Source organism: Pholcus phalangioides, unplaced genomic scaffold (assembly GCF_987345545.1).
Source record: "Pholcus phalangioides strain wild (caught in Gottingen) unplaced genomic scaffold, Ppha-v1.0 ptg000009l_1, whole genome shotgun sequence".
Taxonomy (NCBI): domain Eukaryota; kingdom Metazoa; phylum Arthropoda; class Arachnida; order Araneae; family Pholcidae; genus Pholcus; species Pholcus phalangioides.
The window spans coordinates 41,821,444-41,839,508 of record NW_028301602.1 but is presented as its reverse complement, the minus strand read 5'-3'; the positions used below and the strand labels follow the sequence as shown (position 1 = coordinate 41,839,508).

At 33.9% G+C, this 18,065-nt stretch overlaps 1 protein-coding gene across 3 annotated transcripts in view; it reads right to left on the bottom strand.

The window, feature by feature from the left end:
* The window catches only part of LOC149083089 (inhibitor of Bruton tyrosine kinase), a 40,302-nt gene extending 22,864 nt beyond the window's left edge, over positions 1 to 17,438 (bottom strand). Inside the window, exons 1-10 of one of the 3 annotated variants that reach the window (XM_089236222.1) lie at positions 17,272 to 17,438; positions 17,024 to 17,112; positions 14,307 to 14,741; positions 12,721 to 12,931; positions 8,211 to 8,307; positions 6,077 to 6,201; positions 5,213 to 5,416; positions 3,308 to 3,503; positions 2,461 to 2,632; positions 1,150 to 1,273 (exon numbers count right to left, since the gene is read on the bottom strand). In XM_089236222.1, the coding sequence (XP_089092348.1) occupies positions 1,150 to 1,273; positions 2,461 to 2,632; positions 3,308 to 3,503; positions 5,213 to 5,416; positions 6,077 to 6,201; positions 8,211 to 8,307; positions 12,721 to 12,931; positions 14,307 to 14,440 (1,263 nt within the window). In that variant the 5' untranslated portion in view covers positions 14,441 to 14,741; positions 17,024 to 17,112; positions 17,272 to 17,438. Of the gene's footprint in view, positions 1 to 1,149; positions 1,274 to 2,460; positions 2,633 to 3,307; positions 3,504 to 5,212; positions 5,417 to 6,076; positions 6,202 to 8,210; positions 8,308 to 12,720; positions 12,932 to 14,306; positions 14,742 to 17,023; positions 17,247 to 17,271 lie in introns of those variants that run through there. The other 2 variants (XM_089236224.1, XM_089236223.1) reach the window with 2 other exon arrangements.
* Positions 17,439 to 18,065: the final 627 nt, after the last annotated feature.

The window sequence follows — 18,065 nt, the reverse complement described above, 5'->3', positions numbered from 1 at the left end:
GCCTTGTGTGCAGAAAATGACCATGGTGGGACAAAAATGATCAAATGAGCTTAGATTGAAATTAACTTTTAAAATTATTTCATAAAAAAAAAGAAAAATATATATAAATTTGCATCATATGCAATTTGAGTGCATGATATTCACCGTTCTCTGTTAAAACACTCACCTAATAATATTAATTTTAAAATTTGTTTTAAAAACCAAAATTCTTGTTTTTAAAATAAACTCTCACAATAACAATAACTATTCATAGTTTGTGTCCCATTTCCATCTGTAACTACCTACAGCAGCAGTTTTCAACCAGAAAACTTTATATATATAAAAGAACAAAATCATAAAAATTCTGAAAGGATCTATTTCTTTTTTGTAACTCTGCAATTTCAAGATATGACAGGACACCCTGTGTAACGAAACTCAGCCTTTATCTCATTAACAGTTTGTCATAAAGGAATGGTTCCAATTTAAAAAATGCTTAAAATGTGTTCAAAAATAAATCTGTATCAGTTATGAGAGTGAAAATATAATGTGCAACAAAAAAAAAAAAAAAAAAAATCAAAATTTTTATGTTTTCCCCCTCAAACTTCCAATAAGAAAGTTGTTACCCTGCCTCTCCTGAGGCCAACGGAAAAAGTTCCATGTTTCTAAGTGTAATATTCACTAAGACATTAGAATTTAAAAATCAGAGGAAAGTTGGGAAAAAACAGCATAAACTAACAGACAATGCTTCTTTCTCTTATTAATGCTGTTCTCTGGCAACTTTTGTCAAGATTTTTTAACTCAAATGTCACAACGAATATTGAACTTATAAATGTGGAACTTTTTTTTTGTTGGCTGCAAGAGGAGACAAGGGAACAACTTTCTTATTGGGTTTTCTAGGACAGGGTGTCAATATAAAAATTTATATCTTTTATTCTGTGACATACTGTATTTTCACTCTCAAAATTGATACACAATGCTTTTAAACACATTTTCAGCTTTTTTGAAACTGGAACCATTCCTTTACGACAAATAGTTGATGACATAAAAGTCAAGTTAGGACTTACAGAACATGCTGTATATTTCCATACAAAACTTCCAGTGATGTAAAACTTTGAGACAAATTTTTCAAAATGCAGCAGCATTTTGATTAACTGATTTATGATAACTTACTTTGCCTGATTGCATGAGAATAAGGACCCTCAATTCCAGGCCTCCGCCTTCTCTAATACATGCAGCATCACAACTTGAATCAAGATGTCCACCCACAACAGATAACATACAGATTCCCAACTGTCTAAGTAAAGAAATTATCACTCTCTTTTAATCCATCCAATATCATATCTGCCAACATTAAAAGTAAGAGCTGTCAATATAAAATGATCAATAATATATATCAAGCTTTTGTGTAACATAAAATTGCACATGCTACTGATTTTATTGTCACTTTTTCCACTGATTACCAATAAAATTATCAAAACATTACTTTAAATTTAAATACGAGATTGTTCAGTTGATTTGTCTGAATTTTAATGAATTAGCTTGAAAGTAGGGCCCGATTTCTATATGGGCAACAGGGGCTACTTGCCCAGGCCTCTCAAATTTATTATGGTATGTTGGAGGTAAAGGGCAACACATGCCAAAAGGGAAATTTTACCTAAGAGCCTTTTAAAGATTTTTTTTTAGCTGGCTTTCAATGGAGCTCACTTGTTTTATAAACTGAATGTCTGTTATTTATTGAAATAGCATTTCGTTTCCTATACCTATGTGTAGTGTAACTAAAGTAATGCAAATTAATAGTGTTATCCTATATTGACGATAATGCACATAGTCACTTTACCTCTGGCATACAGATATATTTACTGATTTTTTTTGGTCATAAAATTTTTGAAAATTAAAAATCTCTAAATCACATTCATACTCTTTCTAAAATGCCCATCATAAGCAAACATTGATTTCTAAAAATTGAGCAGTTTTTATTTTTCTGCCTCCTTTTCTTGAACTTGAATGCTTCTGTTTAATTGGCTGATGTGTCAAGCCATCAGATAAAAACTTTGGTAGTGCAGTCTAAACGTCTTTATACTCAGCCATAATAATCTATTTCAGCAAAATGTGTTGGGAACAGACAAATCTGGTAACAAGTGCTTCTAAGTAACACTGTAAAATTCATTTTCAAACTTAGCTCACATTGTTCCATTCTATCAGTCATTAATAATAGAGTTTACAAAAGATGTTTACGACAGTTTTATACTGCATGAAAAATTTGCAGAGGAATTGTGAGAATCAAAATTATGAAACTCTTTGAGTAAAGAAAACACCAAGGAGTAAAGACCCAGAAGTACTAAATGCAATATATAACTATTTTGCATGAATAACATTTTCCTCTTTTAACAAAAACCATTTCTTTAGGAAAAAGTACAACAGCATTTTGAAAACAAAAGAAAAATTATACTTAAAAAATGTATTAATGACATGATAAATTACTTTGACGCAATCTTCCTATGCTGGTATTCATGTAAAACATAAACATCCCCACGGTTGGTGGCACAAACAGTGGCGCCATCACTTGCAACCACATGACTGATCCTGCAGTCTGCAGCATAGACACCAGACACTTGATGAGGTATAATAATCGTCCTTTCACCTTTTGGATGACCTGACACAGAAAAAAGTTCTAAATGAAATTGCAATGGTCAAAAGAAACATTTCCGAACTTACACAAACCAATGATGAATGCTCATTTTGAGAGATTAATATGTATTTCCCCCATTGAAAATGAAGTACAATTTTACTACACAACTTGGTGTTTTTCTTCATAAAAGGCTTTGAAAGAAAAAGAGTGACAATGAGCACAGATTTTTCTTTAATACCAAGTTGCTCCAGAGGATTGAAGTGATTCTGATACATTGATGCCACTTCAAGTTGTAGAAATTCAATCAATTTATAAAAAATGCTACATGCTAAAGACTAAAATTAGTTAAAAATATTTGAAAATTCAGGTTATAAAGTTCAATTGTTACTGGAATGCTAAAAGTTTATAAAAACCCAAGTAACAATAATCAAATGGTAGAGAGATTAATTTTTATTCAACAAATTTTCTGGTTAGCCGCTAAGTAAAAATCAGAAAACTGCTATTTGATCCTTGATCATTTTGTCATTTGTTCATATATTTTTTATTGATTGAACTACCTCTTCAAAGTTTATTATACACATATTTGATACGCAACTAATAAAAATTAAATTTTTGTTTCCAGAAAATATACAATTTAGGAATACGTACAGTTATAACTGGCATTTCAAAAAATAATTTCATTCAGGAAATTTTCCTCACCTAATTGACCAGCATTCAGACCAAATGTGTATACAGAATCCTTTGTGTAAAACACAGAATGATATCGAGCAGCACACACACCAACTATTTCTTTGCCTTTTAGAAACTTCAATGAAATGGGTTTTGGCGTCAGCAGTTGCTCAGGAGGAGGATTATGGCCTAGCTGGTGATAAATATTGAGCCCACAAGTCCAGATCTGAAATATTTTATAACAAGTGTTATATCAGTGTATACATAATTAATTAATCTATACTTTTATCATATTATTTTAAAACTATTGCTGTTAGATTATACCAGAATATTAAAACCATCACATATATGATTGATATGAACACTAATGGCTATTTATATAAATTTCTAATTGTCACATTGCATTTGCATGTTTTCTTAAAAAAAATCTACAATCCTCTACCAATATGCACAAATTTTACATGCATATCAACTAAGACACAAGTTAAACAATAAGCTACTTTAAAATTGCAAAAATCGGTAAAAAAATGATTAAATTATTATTTATATATTCCTGACAGGATGTAAGGAAAACCATTTCCTTCTTACCAGAAGGAAAGCAAGATTATATTGACATTAATGTTGTGTTTATCTTTTTTTCAAGGTTGTCTCTATATAAGAGTACGATTATATAAAAACATGATCTGTGTCTTTCCCTAAAAGCAAGGGCTGTGCAAAAGGAGAAGGAAGACATGCAATCTAAGGGTTTTCTGGGGTGGTGCTTCCCCCCCACCTCTCCATATAGGCTAGAGCTGTGTTTTTCAAAGTAGGAATGTTCAATGGAATGTTCCACTAGGGAGGTACAGAGGCTATGGGTTGGCTTGGGAGATGAGAAATTTTTTTTAAAAAACAGGGTGATAAAACAAAGTTTAGGAAACTATGAGCTAAAGTAAGAAGTTAAAGGAGAGAAAAAGATCTATTGTTCCAGTATCTCTTCCTCAATTCCAGGTGGAGAGAAATGAAGCTTTCAGAATGGCTCAACCCCCATGGGTAAAGAGCTAATATCACCAAAGGGACAGAGCCTGGGCCTTGTCTGATCTGACAGTACGTCTCTCTTATAAGAGTACCCAGAACAATATATGTATTAGTTATGGGTTTACTTAAAGATAAGGGGGCAGGCAGTCAGCAGATTTTTAGTTGAAGACCCCCCTCCCTTTGACCCCCTCCTCCGTCAGCAAAAGTCAGTGCGACCCACCCTCTAAAGCATGTATGTTAAATCCATCTTCCGCAACCCAAATGTGGCCTCTACCACCTTAAACCTAATTTTGTAAAAATGAATTAACCGGCACACTTACAGATAGTTTAAGTGACCCATGGCACAATTCCACAACATTTAAGCAATCCGTAGCACATTTTCATATCACTCAAGTAGGCAAATGGGTCATTCACTAATCATTTAAGTGACCCGCGACACATTTGCAGATCACTTGAGTGACCCATGGCACAGTTCCAGACCAATTAAGCGGTCTGTGGAATATTTAGATCACTTAAGTGACAACATATTTTCAGATCACTTGAAGGATTCGTAGAACATTTAGAGATCACTAAAGTGGCTCCATGGAGGATTTATCAATAAGAGGAATATCAGTTCAGGTGCTAACTAGGGAAAGCTTTTTCTCGTTTTTGACACAATCAGTAAAGATACCATTAAGAATATTTTACATATTTTTAAAGGGCGGTTGATGACAAAAGCATCATTTACCCCCGTCATTAAAAGTCAGCAAACCCGAAACTGACGTAATACTTAATCATTGCTGACGTAATACTTAAATGACCCCTAATGACCCCCCTAGCAAGAGGGCTAATAAGGATGGAGGGCTAATAAGTTTGAGAACATCTGTCTAGACACATGATTTCTGATCGTATTAGCATTATTGCTCACAAAAGTTTACTGACCTGTCCTCCATCCATGAGCAATAGGAGATGATCTTGACCAGCTGCTACCTCTAAACATTTTACTGCACCCAAACCCTGCACAGATGACGGTGTTAATCCAATGAATTCAGTTCCTCGCCCCAGACGACCACCATGGGCATGGCCACACGTGTAAAGCCTTCCATCACTCAGCAAGAAAACGGTATGAAATTTGCACATAACAACCTATTAAAAAGAATCATTATCAATATGTAGATTTACTAATATTTTTTGGCGTTGCTGAAAAATTATAACAGCAAAATCTCGAAAAATTAATATAATTTGAGCAAGTGAATATTAGAAATCGAAATTTCCAGATGATCCAATATGGATCAATATAAAGATCTATTATCCCAATTGATTACAATAAAGTATACATTTGAAAGGCATGATGACATTATAGTTTTTCACTGCTTTACAGCTAAACAGTTTATTACAGCTAATTACAGTTTTATAGCAATATTATTTCTAATTAGTTTTGATAACCCAAACAAGTGATTCCCCCGAAAGCAGGAGTGCACAACCTCCGGCCTGTGTGAAATGTGTATGTTAAAAGTGTCAACTAATAGAACACAAATGCTCTGTGAACAATAATCATCTTGCAGTAATCAGTTCACAGACTAAAAAGGTTGTCCACAAAAGTTGGTGATGATGTTGATAAACTGAGTTCTGCATGATCTTCAAATATAAATAAAATACTGCTTTATTTACTTAGTGCGTGCACAACACTGAGTGAATTAGATTATCAAGCTACTATAAAATGTGCTGAAAAAATGTGAAAATTAATATTAACATTAATAATTAAAAAATATTAATAATATTTCATACTAATAACACAAAACTTACTTGTTTTATTGACAGGTTTTTCTTGTGAAAAAATTCAACAAGTTCAGGAAATGGCTTGCCCTGATCATTTCCTAATCCTAAGTTATAGTTAACATTGGAACCCCAAACATATACATGTTGTGGATCTGAGAAATATGAAATTGCAATTTATAAATTTAAAATAAAGTCACTTTTTAACATTTATGATATTTATTTTCAATAATAAACTGCGCAAATCAGACAGCAGTAGCTTTGAGAGATGCAGGGGGGAAAAAGTTCATTGAATGCAATCTCATTATGTTTATACCATTTAAAAAAAGAGGTAAATAAAGGAACAATGGGCGATTGAGTTAAAAAAGCTCTCTCATTGATTTAAAATGACTCTTCAAGCTGACGTTCAACTCTTGAAAGAACATAAAAATGCATGAGGCAACTATGTCTAAGGTACCAAATGGGAAATTATCCCGTTTCACTTGGAGGTAACAGAAATTGTTAATTACATATTGTAACGGATCCATGGGCCCCCCCCCCCCCGAGTGAAAGTCCGAAGTCAGCATCGCATAAATGTTTACTTGTTTTTCATCGGCGGCGGTGGTCGTATGGCAGCGATCGAGGCCGATTGTGATATTGCCGGCATGCGATCGTATGCAAATTATTTTTGTGAATTATTGAATTTTTATCGAGAGATGGAGTGTTGCCGGTGGACGAATGGTCCTAAAGTTAAAGCCGGTTTACAATGTATAAAAGCGTGTCTCTCGATCTCACTAATCGCATTCATTCGTTCATTCAAGTATTCACCTCTTACTTTGGCTACTTGAGTAGCTTGTTCTTGATTTCGGTCATGAAATTTTAATATAATATGATCTAAATAACTACCATTCTTGTTCCCGGCGGGTCTGGTGAAGATGTTTTTATAAAAGCTAAATACCCAATTAAAGAGTCTTGCAGTTCAATCAGTGACTAGTTGCCCTCTGGCAGATGAAACCTTGAATGGTCTGGTTCGTGATGAAACTTCTGGTCTAACGCTATAGAAACGTCCAGTACCTCTATCTTCGACGTTCAACTGGCTGGACTCCGATGAACTGTCATCGATGATTACTGAAAGGTCTACTTGGAAACTGGTTGCTGATGACTTGTTCTGAAACTTGGGACACTGTTCTTCGGTTGGTTCCAATGACATGAACGGATCTACATCGCTATGGTATCTGGTGCACTTGCGTCTCTTGGTCTGCGAGAGGAAAGGTAATGTCCGGCTAAATGGACATGGACTTCTACGGTGAGATCCACGCTTTTTTATAATTAAAATTGATGTTCGAATAATTGACTTTAACGCAAAAAAATTGTTTTAATGAACGAAGTCTAAGTTAGTGTAAAATAACCGTTATTGTAATAAAGCCTTTTGAAGTGATACAAAACAACTTGTTTGTTTGTTTCCTGCTTGTTGTCTGCCTTTAACTGGATAATTCGAACTGGGCATGTAACCCCATTAAGGGATGTTACAATATTAGTCTGGGGTTGTGAACGAATCCGTCTACAACTGGGTATAAAACGGGGCTGGACAAATCCTAGTCGCCATGGCCACTACAATGTTGATATTGGCACCTAAAATTTTATTTGTGTAGCTATCAAATTGCAGGCTGAGATGAGCACAACATTTTTGGAATTTATAGCAATATATCTGCCAGCATGAAAGGGGGGGAGGGGGTTTATGCCAGAGTGGTAAGATGCTTGTCTACCACCATAAAGGTTGCTGTCCCAGGCCCAGGTTCAAACCTGAGGATAAGATATTTTCCCTAACGAGCTTGAGACAACTACTGATAGACAGTGCCTTCGTTTTCAACCCATGTCATTAATGGCAGTAAATGGTCATTAATGGCATATAGCGATATGGCCAGAGTTGGTGTTTGTTGAAGTAGCATAAAAGAGAGCTTATTCCCTGAAAAAGTCAAAAGAAGCATTAATTTGGACCTTTTTCTTTGGGTAAAAACTTTTTTAGTACCTATAAGATTGTTCTAGCATCTAGAATTTATTTGCGATTTGTCCAGCCTTGGTATAAGATACACTTATTGTTTTATTTATAGCTGAGTGAAAGAAAGAAGCCAACATTCATGTACAATTGCATGTAAATAGAAAAATAAAAGAATGAGAAACTCACAACTGGAGTTATATTCAATATATGGCAATCTGTCTTCAGTTATCAGATCCAATGGTGTTAGACCCTCATGGTCAGCCACTTTAAGATTCGCACCATGCTGTTGAGTAAAAACCAATGTTGAATATAAAAAAAATTAGTTGATGTGAAATACACAAAGCATATTCAAAAATAACTTGATGGAAGCGTAAATCCCCAAACATAATATACCAAAAATTCTGATGTACATCACAGAATAATCAGTACTTCTGCAGAACAATCTTGAGAAGAATAATAAGAAAAGGAAAAAATAACTCTTCTGTGGAGAAAATACTATTATTGCAGAACATTTTTAGTTAGCCGAGGAAAGACTTTTTTGCAGAAAAAAAAATTGCAAAACGTTCTGTTTTAGGGGCATGAATAAATACCCAAACAGAAGGAAAGTATTGTATATTCTAAATACTGTAACATGATTTGTTTTATATCTATGATAAATAGCTATCATTAATTCTAGTAGGAGTGTACATAGGCAGAGGCAATTAGGACCATTACCTTGGGCCATGCAAGTAATCTAATTGCATGTGCAGGGTGTCCAAAAAAAAAATCTCTAGTAGGAATTTAAAAAATCCTCATTCCAGTAAAATAAGCACCAGAAACTTTGAAAAACCGCCATATGCAACACTGAAATGTGTAATGTGAGTGGATTAATTAGCGTAGGGAACTGAGTTAAATAGTAGGGTCAAAAAAACACATGCGAGAGTATGTGAAAATGGTGTTTCCACCCTGAACAGTGTTGTTACATTATGGAAGTTTAAATTCTTTACTGTTCGGAAAATAAAGATGTGCAAAGAAAGTTGTGAGAAGTTTGGTGAGCAGCATACAGGGTAGCAGACTCACCAATCAACTGAATAGTACAGCAGTTTTATAATATAACGATCACGCAATATACTGAAAGATATGCAGCAGACAAAGTTTTTGGAATTTGTCTATAATTTGTCGAAAATTCACTAGCATTTTCTTTAGCCCTGTAAAAAATACAATTCAAGTCCTGGATGTTAATCTACTCTGGAAATCTTCTTCCCGTTCGAAGTTATATGATATATAATGTGATATGTGCCTGAATTCTATACTTGGAATAATGAATAGGAAATACACCATGAATCATTTAATTATCTGAAGTGATTGGGACCTGGGGCATATTTTTGTTAAATAAATAATTGATAGAGTAATCAATATGGTAATTGATCTCAACTTGTATTTTCTAAACTATAAAGTATTTATGTACTTAATTGTCCTCAGTCCCAAAGGAACACAGAAAAGTTGATGGCAGCACTATATATAACAAGCATTACACAGAAACAAACTTTACCTTAGGTTCACAACACAAACATTCCAACATGTACCAATTCATTACAAGTTTCGCAAAGGAACATAGACAAGGTGGATTAGTGGTTCAAAAACAGTAGTCCTAAAGGATTATTTCATTTTATCTTTATTTTTAACTGTGAAACAGCCTGAAATTAGTTTCTGCCAGCATTGGCAAGGTTTTGGAAAAATCTCCAAAATCCTGGCTCTCCAAAAATCTGCTTCAAAAACCATACATGCAAAATGAAAATCAAAGTAGATAATATCTATAACCAAGTAAAAAATTGTGAAAACAGTTCCTTTAAAGTTATATAACTGACATTAATTTATCAAGCAGATTTCATCAGCTTCAAATCAACAACTTGACAGGGGCTAACTAAACACCTTCTGCAAAAAGCAAATCACACTTCATTTTAATATTTTCTGACTGCTTTTAAAGATAGACTTTGTTTATCTGCTTGTGGTTTCTTTGAAACATTAATATCATAAAACAATTTTTTTACCTGCAAATAAATTTTTTTAGTAGTCTCTACATAACTGAAGGAGAAACTACTGCTTTTCATGTCATATTTTGAGTAGACATCACACTACTTTGAGTAGGGTTGAAATTTTGGACAAGACACAGGTTTTACTGTTCAAAACCTCAAGAGGCCAAGGCATGGCACAGCATAGAACCCAGTAGATTTTCTCTTAATGAGTATTCTAAAACTTTATTTCTACCAATTAAAAAGTTTTAACTATCACAAACCTGTTGAATGTTGTCGTCTTTAAGTGACCAAATATGACATAAAATAAGGCCTGGGAATCAATTAAAATTTTTAACTGGTTAATCAAAAAAAATTTAATTGATTAACCAAATTTTAATAGAATATTTTCAAATAGTATTCATTCATAGCAAATATAGTGTTGGTAACTATATAATATTGATTTATTCTATTTATTTTGCACATCTATCCGCTGAATGGATGTAAGGAAATATAGAAATAGATTAAGAAATAAAGGCTGTATACTTGAAGCTATTTTAATATCATCCATCTTTACCAGAAACATGAATGTGTAAATTTCTAGAACGTAGAAAACGACTTTTGAATGTTTAGTCTACCCATGTTACTCTACGGAAGTTGTTCTCCTAAAATGTTTTGGAGAGAGATAAAATCCATGAGTCCTGTCCAAAACCCCAATCTTGGTTTCTGCCAACAGATAAGTATAAATATGTGAAGTTTAGGACTATGTATTGAAATTATGTTTTTATTGAGAAATACTTATTTTTAACATTTTCAAAGGCCAACCAAGTATCTCATTACCTGAGATAACGTGGGATAACGGCCCTTGACTAATTAAGACTCTGGTCAAATCAAAGCTATAATTTGTTTTTAATAGCACAGTAAAGTACATAATCAATGTGGCTGTTACATAATTATTCTGTCTCAGTGATTCTGATAATTCACAGTTTGGGTGTTTGATGCTCTACTGTCCAACAGGGTTGGAATTTTGACAAGACAAGTGTCAAAAACTGGTTTAAACTGTCATAAACCTAAATGAATTTGATAACGTTTTGAACACAATAGGTATATAACATGATGAAAAACTTACTTCTTTATTTTGTTTTGTGCATATAACAATGTTTTATTTTTAAACATTAATTTATTGCAATAATTAAAACCAAATATTAATTACAATTTGCAATTTTGAATTTTTCAACATAAGAATCTAGAACATATAAAACATAATTTTATGAATTATCTAAGCTACTCATTACCTGTGTTCGATTTGCTAAGCAGAACAGAGCTGCTTATTCAAAATATGTATGATAGCGCATCAGGGTTAGGTTTTTGACATCAGAAACTAAATCAGTATTAGAACAGTCAAAAACTTATTGTCAATGTTGTCAAATAGTTTTTTTTAACCTGATAGATATGTCAAATAACAAAAAACCTACTTTTATATAGAATAAAGTGTTTTATATTTTGAATTAAATATAATTACTGAGAAAAATATCTATTTTGATATTTTTAAATTTTCTGATCTACCCAAAATTTTAGTTGATATAAAACTCTCATGCAGCATCCGTTAATACACAAATTAAACTCATTTATTTTCCCCTAAAAATTTCTTAGCTCAGGTTGTATAGTCAGAGTTTTAAAGAGTATTTTCAACCAAAGCAGAGATGACAGGACTTGATACCCAACGCATTTGTTTTGCACGTTTAAAAATACACAGATTCAATTGGAAAATCATTGTATAATAAATGCTAGTAAATATACCATATCATAGTGCAAAAAGTAAGAATAACTAAAATTTGACTAAGGATCTAAGGAAATTTGACTAGATTTGACATATACCATATCATAGTGCAAAAAGTAAGAATAACTAAAATTTGACTAAGGATCTAAGGAAATTTGACTAGATTTGACAGGAGTTTCTTAAGCATCATATACAAGCTAGCATTGCCAAATAAAATGACATTTTAGTCCTACAATTTAGTATTTTGATCGCTAGATATATTTCAATGTTATGCACAATAAGAGTATCGTTTTAAGTATCAGTGATTAGATAATTTAATAATTAATACATAATATATGTAATCAACATTACATATAAGATGTAATAAACTTTTTTAAACACTTATCTGTTGTATAAAGAGTACAGCAGATGGTTTATATCAATGCATATACTGTATATAAGCAGTTGAAGAAATTTTGGAAGCACAAGAATCATTTTGAATCAAAGAATGTCAAATCATTCCAGTTTTTCCTTCAGTGTTTATACTATGCTTTGTTCAAATTGTATATTTTATAAGAAAAAAAATGGGGGGATTGTTTTGGGATAGACAAAAAAATTGTCCAAAGTATAGTTGGTGGTAGTAGTAGAGTAGAAAATTAATTTACAATCATTAAATATTTATTCTTTGTATAACAGTCACTTTGAACATTACATGCAATTAGAGTGCTTATTTCCAATGGGAATTTTCATATTGAAAAGCAATATTTAAGGTTTTTGACAGTTTTTGTTGGTCAAAAAATACCAACTCTGCTCTCTAAACATGGAAATCAATTTTTTATGGTATTTTTTTTTTATCAGCAATAAAACTGAAAATATCCTAGCAAAGATATTGCAAAAGCTGAAAGAAAACATTTTTGACAAAGGCATAATATTTACTATGTCTTACATTGAGAAGCACTCTAGCACAAGCTAGTTGTCCATAGAAGAAGCTTCTGTGCAGAGCTGTCCAACCAGATTCCAGGTCTTTAACACTTACATCAGAATGACAACATTCCAAAAGCCAGTTGACTATTTGCCATTTATCAGTGGATGATGCAGCGTGTAAGATGTTTTTGCCAAATTTGTTTGTTACTGTTGCAAAGTTGTAACACAACCAGCTATGCGAAGAGAACCAACGAATTAACAAAATGTGCAATAATAAAATAGTGATTTATATACATACTACTCTCAATTACATATTATATATAAAGCTACTATGTGGTATTATACCGACATCTTCCCTCATAGATACCCATTCCCATAAGAATGATATGGCCTGTGTACCTCTAGGCTTTAAAGATATTCAATTTAAAACTGTACCGAACAGAAAAGCATTACGTAAGTCTTAATGTACATGCATACCATAGCTAGAGTTAAATATTATAAATATCCCTACATTTAAACACAAGTTTTTCCCACACTCCTTACCAGATGAATAAACAATCCAATATTCCAACCTTTAGTTTGTTAAATTTGAAATTGTACACTTCTCACATTGATGTGCAGTTTAAATTCTTATGTTAGTTCATAAAGGTAACCAGATAGGTATACAATGATGTTCACTGGCATCATCAAGGAGGGAAGAGACCCTCCACCCAAACCAAAATTATAGTGTTTTTTTGGAATGAAAAAACAAACCCACACTTCATCCTGAGGGAGGGGAAGTGTTCTCTCTACTTTGAGGAAATCTTGCATATGCTATTGGTCATGTTGCTTGGCATGGAAAAAGGGGCAAGGAAGTTGAGACTTCTGAAATAAGGGAAGAAAAGGTTTAAAACATTATGAATACAAGGAAGAAGGGCTGTCCTTTGTCCTTTTCAACGAGTCACTCACAAATGGATGATTGGACTACAGTGTTGGGTTTCTGACTGCTGTTGTGAAAGAAATATTTAACAGTATAAGTATGGACAGTCAGCAGATCCTCCGGGGCATCTTTCATTGCTTGCCTAATAAAAATTATTACAATATATTATCCCATTAAGAATTTAGGAGAGATTAGGAAATCGCTCAAGGGCAACATGTAACACAAGTGTTGTTCAAGTATATTTACAGGGGGCTACACTGGGTCGACCAATGCACCAAAGCCCCTTGGAAGTATACATAATTGATGTTGTGGGCCTAGGCACCTCTAATTATCTTCTATAGATTATCAGAGACCCCTAGGCAGCCCATACACTAAGATGGCATTGGTTTTTAAGTAAACTGCACATAAAGCAATTTAAACACACATTAGGAAAGATGAGGGGAACATCACATTTATCGTCTAACTTATAAACACCAGATCGCTTCGACATGTCAAGAGGAACATGGCAAAACATGATGGCAAATGTATTGAAATGCACCGAAACACTATTTTCAATTATTCAGGTAAGGTGGGAATTATTTTTATATAACACACACACCGATACTTACTTTCTCAGTTGGTGCAATTTTACATGAACACTAACTTTTAAGTGATCTGTTGAAAACAACAGCCAGGATGACAGAACTTACTTGCAATAAGATCTTATTTCTGCTGCAGTTCCTTTGGTCACACAACTGAGAAGTAATTCAGCATGGCAACACGAGTGACACTTTGGAGTACATTCCTTCTCGGGGAATTGTTGATTTTTGCTAGTTGAATTCATTTTCACAAAAGCACACTGTTCACATTCGGCCAACCAGTTTGGAAAAAATGTCTAGCATAAACGTATAGGATCACATTACATGGTTATATAACAGGCCTCTACAAGAGGTACTGACAATACTGCCCACGTTACAATATGCAACAATTACTTCTTCACCTATTTCTCACGGCTTCAGTTTACATTGGAGGAGAGGCTGCAAAAGTTATTTCGGAGTCAAATAAGTGGAACATTCAGCGTCCCCTTGAAAAGGGAAGCTCGCTTCTAACAGCTACTTAGTGAGCCATAATTGGAAAAGATGCCCCTAGAATAACAAAAAATGGAACATATAAGAGATTAAAGTAAATCATATCATGAACACATTCAGTTATTTCATACCAATAAGGAAAGACGACCTACCTTCTGAGAAACGTAAAAAAAAAAAAAAAAAGACTATTTCGTAATGTTTTTTCTTTAGGGGTGGGGAGAATCTCAGCTCCTAAGAAATATTGCACAGTATAATTAGACACTAGTTCTTGGCTTCAACTTGTTCACAGCACACAAGCTTTCGAGTGACGATAATTTCAAGCTTCTTATTATGCATTTGAAATTTTCAAGTTGAAGTATTTTCAATGAATGCCTTTCATTGAAATGCGTTTCGTTGCCACAGATCACTCAAGTAATCTGAAAATATGTTGAGGGTGATTTGTGATGTAGGGGATGTCTCTTAAGTGTTCCAGAACTGTTTGCCGCAGATCACTCAAATGATTTGTAGATATGCTGTGGGTCCTTCAAGTGATCGTAAACATGCACTAGGTCAGTCAGAAGCAGGGTTGGTTAAAAAACAGTTTTTAAAAAAAAAAATGTTTTTTTTATTTAAATAATATTAAAAACAATGGAATTTCTGAAAAATCATTCAAACTTCTAGTAATTAAGTTAATATGTTTGTTAATGTAATTACCCATATTATATATAATTCTAATTAATATATTTATAGACTAAAGTCTATAAATATTTTGCACATTTCAACAAAAACCAACTTTTGCAATTTGTTTTTTGACTATTTTCTCCTAATACATCCTTTTTCTAAGAACCATTTCTACACACTGTGAATGAACCTGTTTCCTAGGAAAGCAGATGGTGGCATGAAGAGTTACGAAATGACTAAAACAAAAACTGAGCTTGCCAGGTGAATGATCAGAAAAAAAGTTTCCAAAACTTTGATAACAAACGATATAGCTGAATAACATATAGGGTTTTTATTGTGGATACATACTTTCTTTCATAACTGAGCACAACTCAGGTCTATCACCATCTACAGGCGGTTCATTACCTAGTAAATTGTGCCTGAAGTGTAACTGTGTGTGTGTACCTAACAGTCTGAGGGCATATGCAGTGTTGTGTTTGATTTTTCAGTGCTGCCATCTATATTTCTGAAGTGAAGTGTTATGATTGAATTACACTTGTAGGTCTGTTGCTCTCTGTGGCGAGACTTTTTAAAGGGGAGATTGGCTCGCATTTGCACCTTGAAGTTGGGAACCACAGAAAACCAACTTCAGTCAACCACCACTGCGGCAACAGTGGGGTTCGAACCTGGGACCTCGTGACGTGAGTCCGTCACTATGACCACTTGACCACCACAGCGGCTGTGGATACATAATGTTCCTGTGAATAGACTCTTTAGATTGCCCAGTAACACGATGCAAAACAAATTGCATTATTTCATTTTTCTTATTGGTATGTTACTCGTGAATATATGTTATATTGTATGTGCCATCAGGGAATGATAGGAATAAACCTATAAGCAAAAGTATACACCAATGCCCCTCTACAAGGCGAAAACATAAAATTTACATATAACAGTCAAAATAACTGTTTTTGGCCATTCTAGGTATAAATGCTGATATCTCCCGAACAAAACCTTCAATGTCTTCAATTTTTTGTACACAGAGACAAGTGAAGAAATAATGAAAAAAAGTCACCAAACATGGAGTGTTTATGTCAAATACTACCAAGATTATAACGTTTTCAAAATCAAAAACCCTCAAAATGACTGCTCCGGCCGTTTTAGTGTTAAATGGCCTTAAGGGGGCTCATGCCTTAAATGATCACATTTCCAGATATAAATGTGCCATGAGTCCCTTGAGGCATCTTTAAATGTGCCGCAACTTTGTCACCCAGAATTTTGGCGCCCCTTGCATGTAGAGAAAGCAGTTAAAGGGCCCCTTCTGGCACAGCGCCCAGGGCACTAGACCGGCCTGCTTCCCCCCCAGTTGCCGCTTATATAGTTCATTTTGATAAAATTAGGTTTTGGTCATGGGTCGCGAGCATGCACGGCAGTGATGGTAACCTCCTCGTCAAGCAAAATTTCCCTTTTGTGTCTAAATTCCCCCCCACACATTCTTTGTGCTGCCATCCATCGGTGGAAATATGTAGTCCATTTGTTTTGCATTTATATATTTTTTTCAACAAAAATTCTTTTTGTTTGATGACCTCAAAATTTCCCACAAACGCCAGGAAATTTCCCATGTGGACCAATTTTTCTCACGAATATGGGAAATTTCCCACGAGTTACCATCACTGATACACGCTATGAGAGTGACTTACCGTTACTTTGAAAAGGAAAATCTCGTGAATGCTTGGCAAGTTGTATTCACAGAAGTTGCATTCATAGTTCTCTCTCTCTCTTTTCTTAACTGAAAAATACATTCACTAAAGTAAACACACGCATAAGATTCAAGCATGCACAGCTCTTATAGGATGAAAAGAGCCTTATGTTGACACAGCTTAAAAGACTGAATAAATAAGGAAAAAAACGAAATCAATGAATAATGACAGTATTTGTAATGTTATACCTAAATATTTGCTAATTCTGGGGAAATTATTCTCGAATTTTTAACAATCGGAGAAGTTTATACGTTGCCTGTGGTTTCAAGGGTCAGCAACTGATCTCTTTGATGATGAAATAAAAATCACAGTAGTAATACGAGCGTAGTGGAAATGGTTTTCAGCGTAATGTTAGTTTATCTCCAACTAGGTTATACAGAGTTTTATACACACTTACGCTATTTCCTGTTTAGACAATCAAAATACATTTCGTGACCATAATACAACCCGTATTTTATTAGACATACCTGTATCAGTACACTGACCATATTTATCGAGAAGCGCTAGGGAATTGAATTTCCGTATGGGACATTGTAACAAAAAAATTGGCAACGGCATCTCAAAAAAAAAATTCTGATTCAGCATACTTGCTGATTATTACAGAAATCATTAAAAAATTTGTTAAAGACTAGAAAATGAAGGCTATTTGCTTCCTGCAATTATTTTTGTGCCGTTTTTTTTTCACTTTTATTTTTAAACGAAACTAAACGTTAAGAAGAAACCTTTTGCTTCTTAACGAAACTAAACTTATATTTGACATGATGTCGCTCTCCACTTGTTTATGCAAAACCACTGAGCTATAAGTAAACTTTATTGAGCTTTACTTATAGCTCAGTGTGCATAAACATACTGAAAATTGTATGAAAATGCTTTCAGTGCTGCCATCTATATTTCAGAAGTGTAATGGTTGAATATTTATGTCGTTTGTCGCTCTTTGTGACGACCTTTTTTTAACGGGGTGATCAGCGTGCAATGGCGCGCG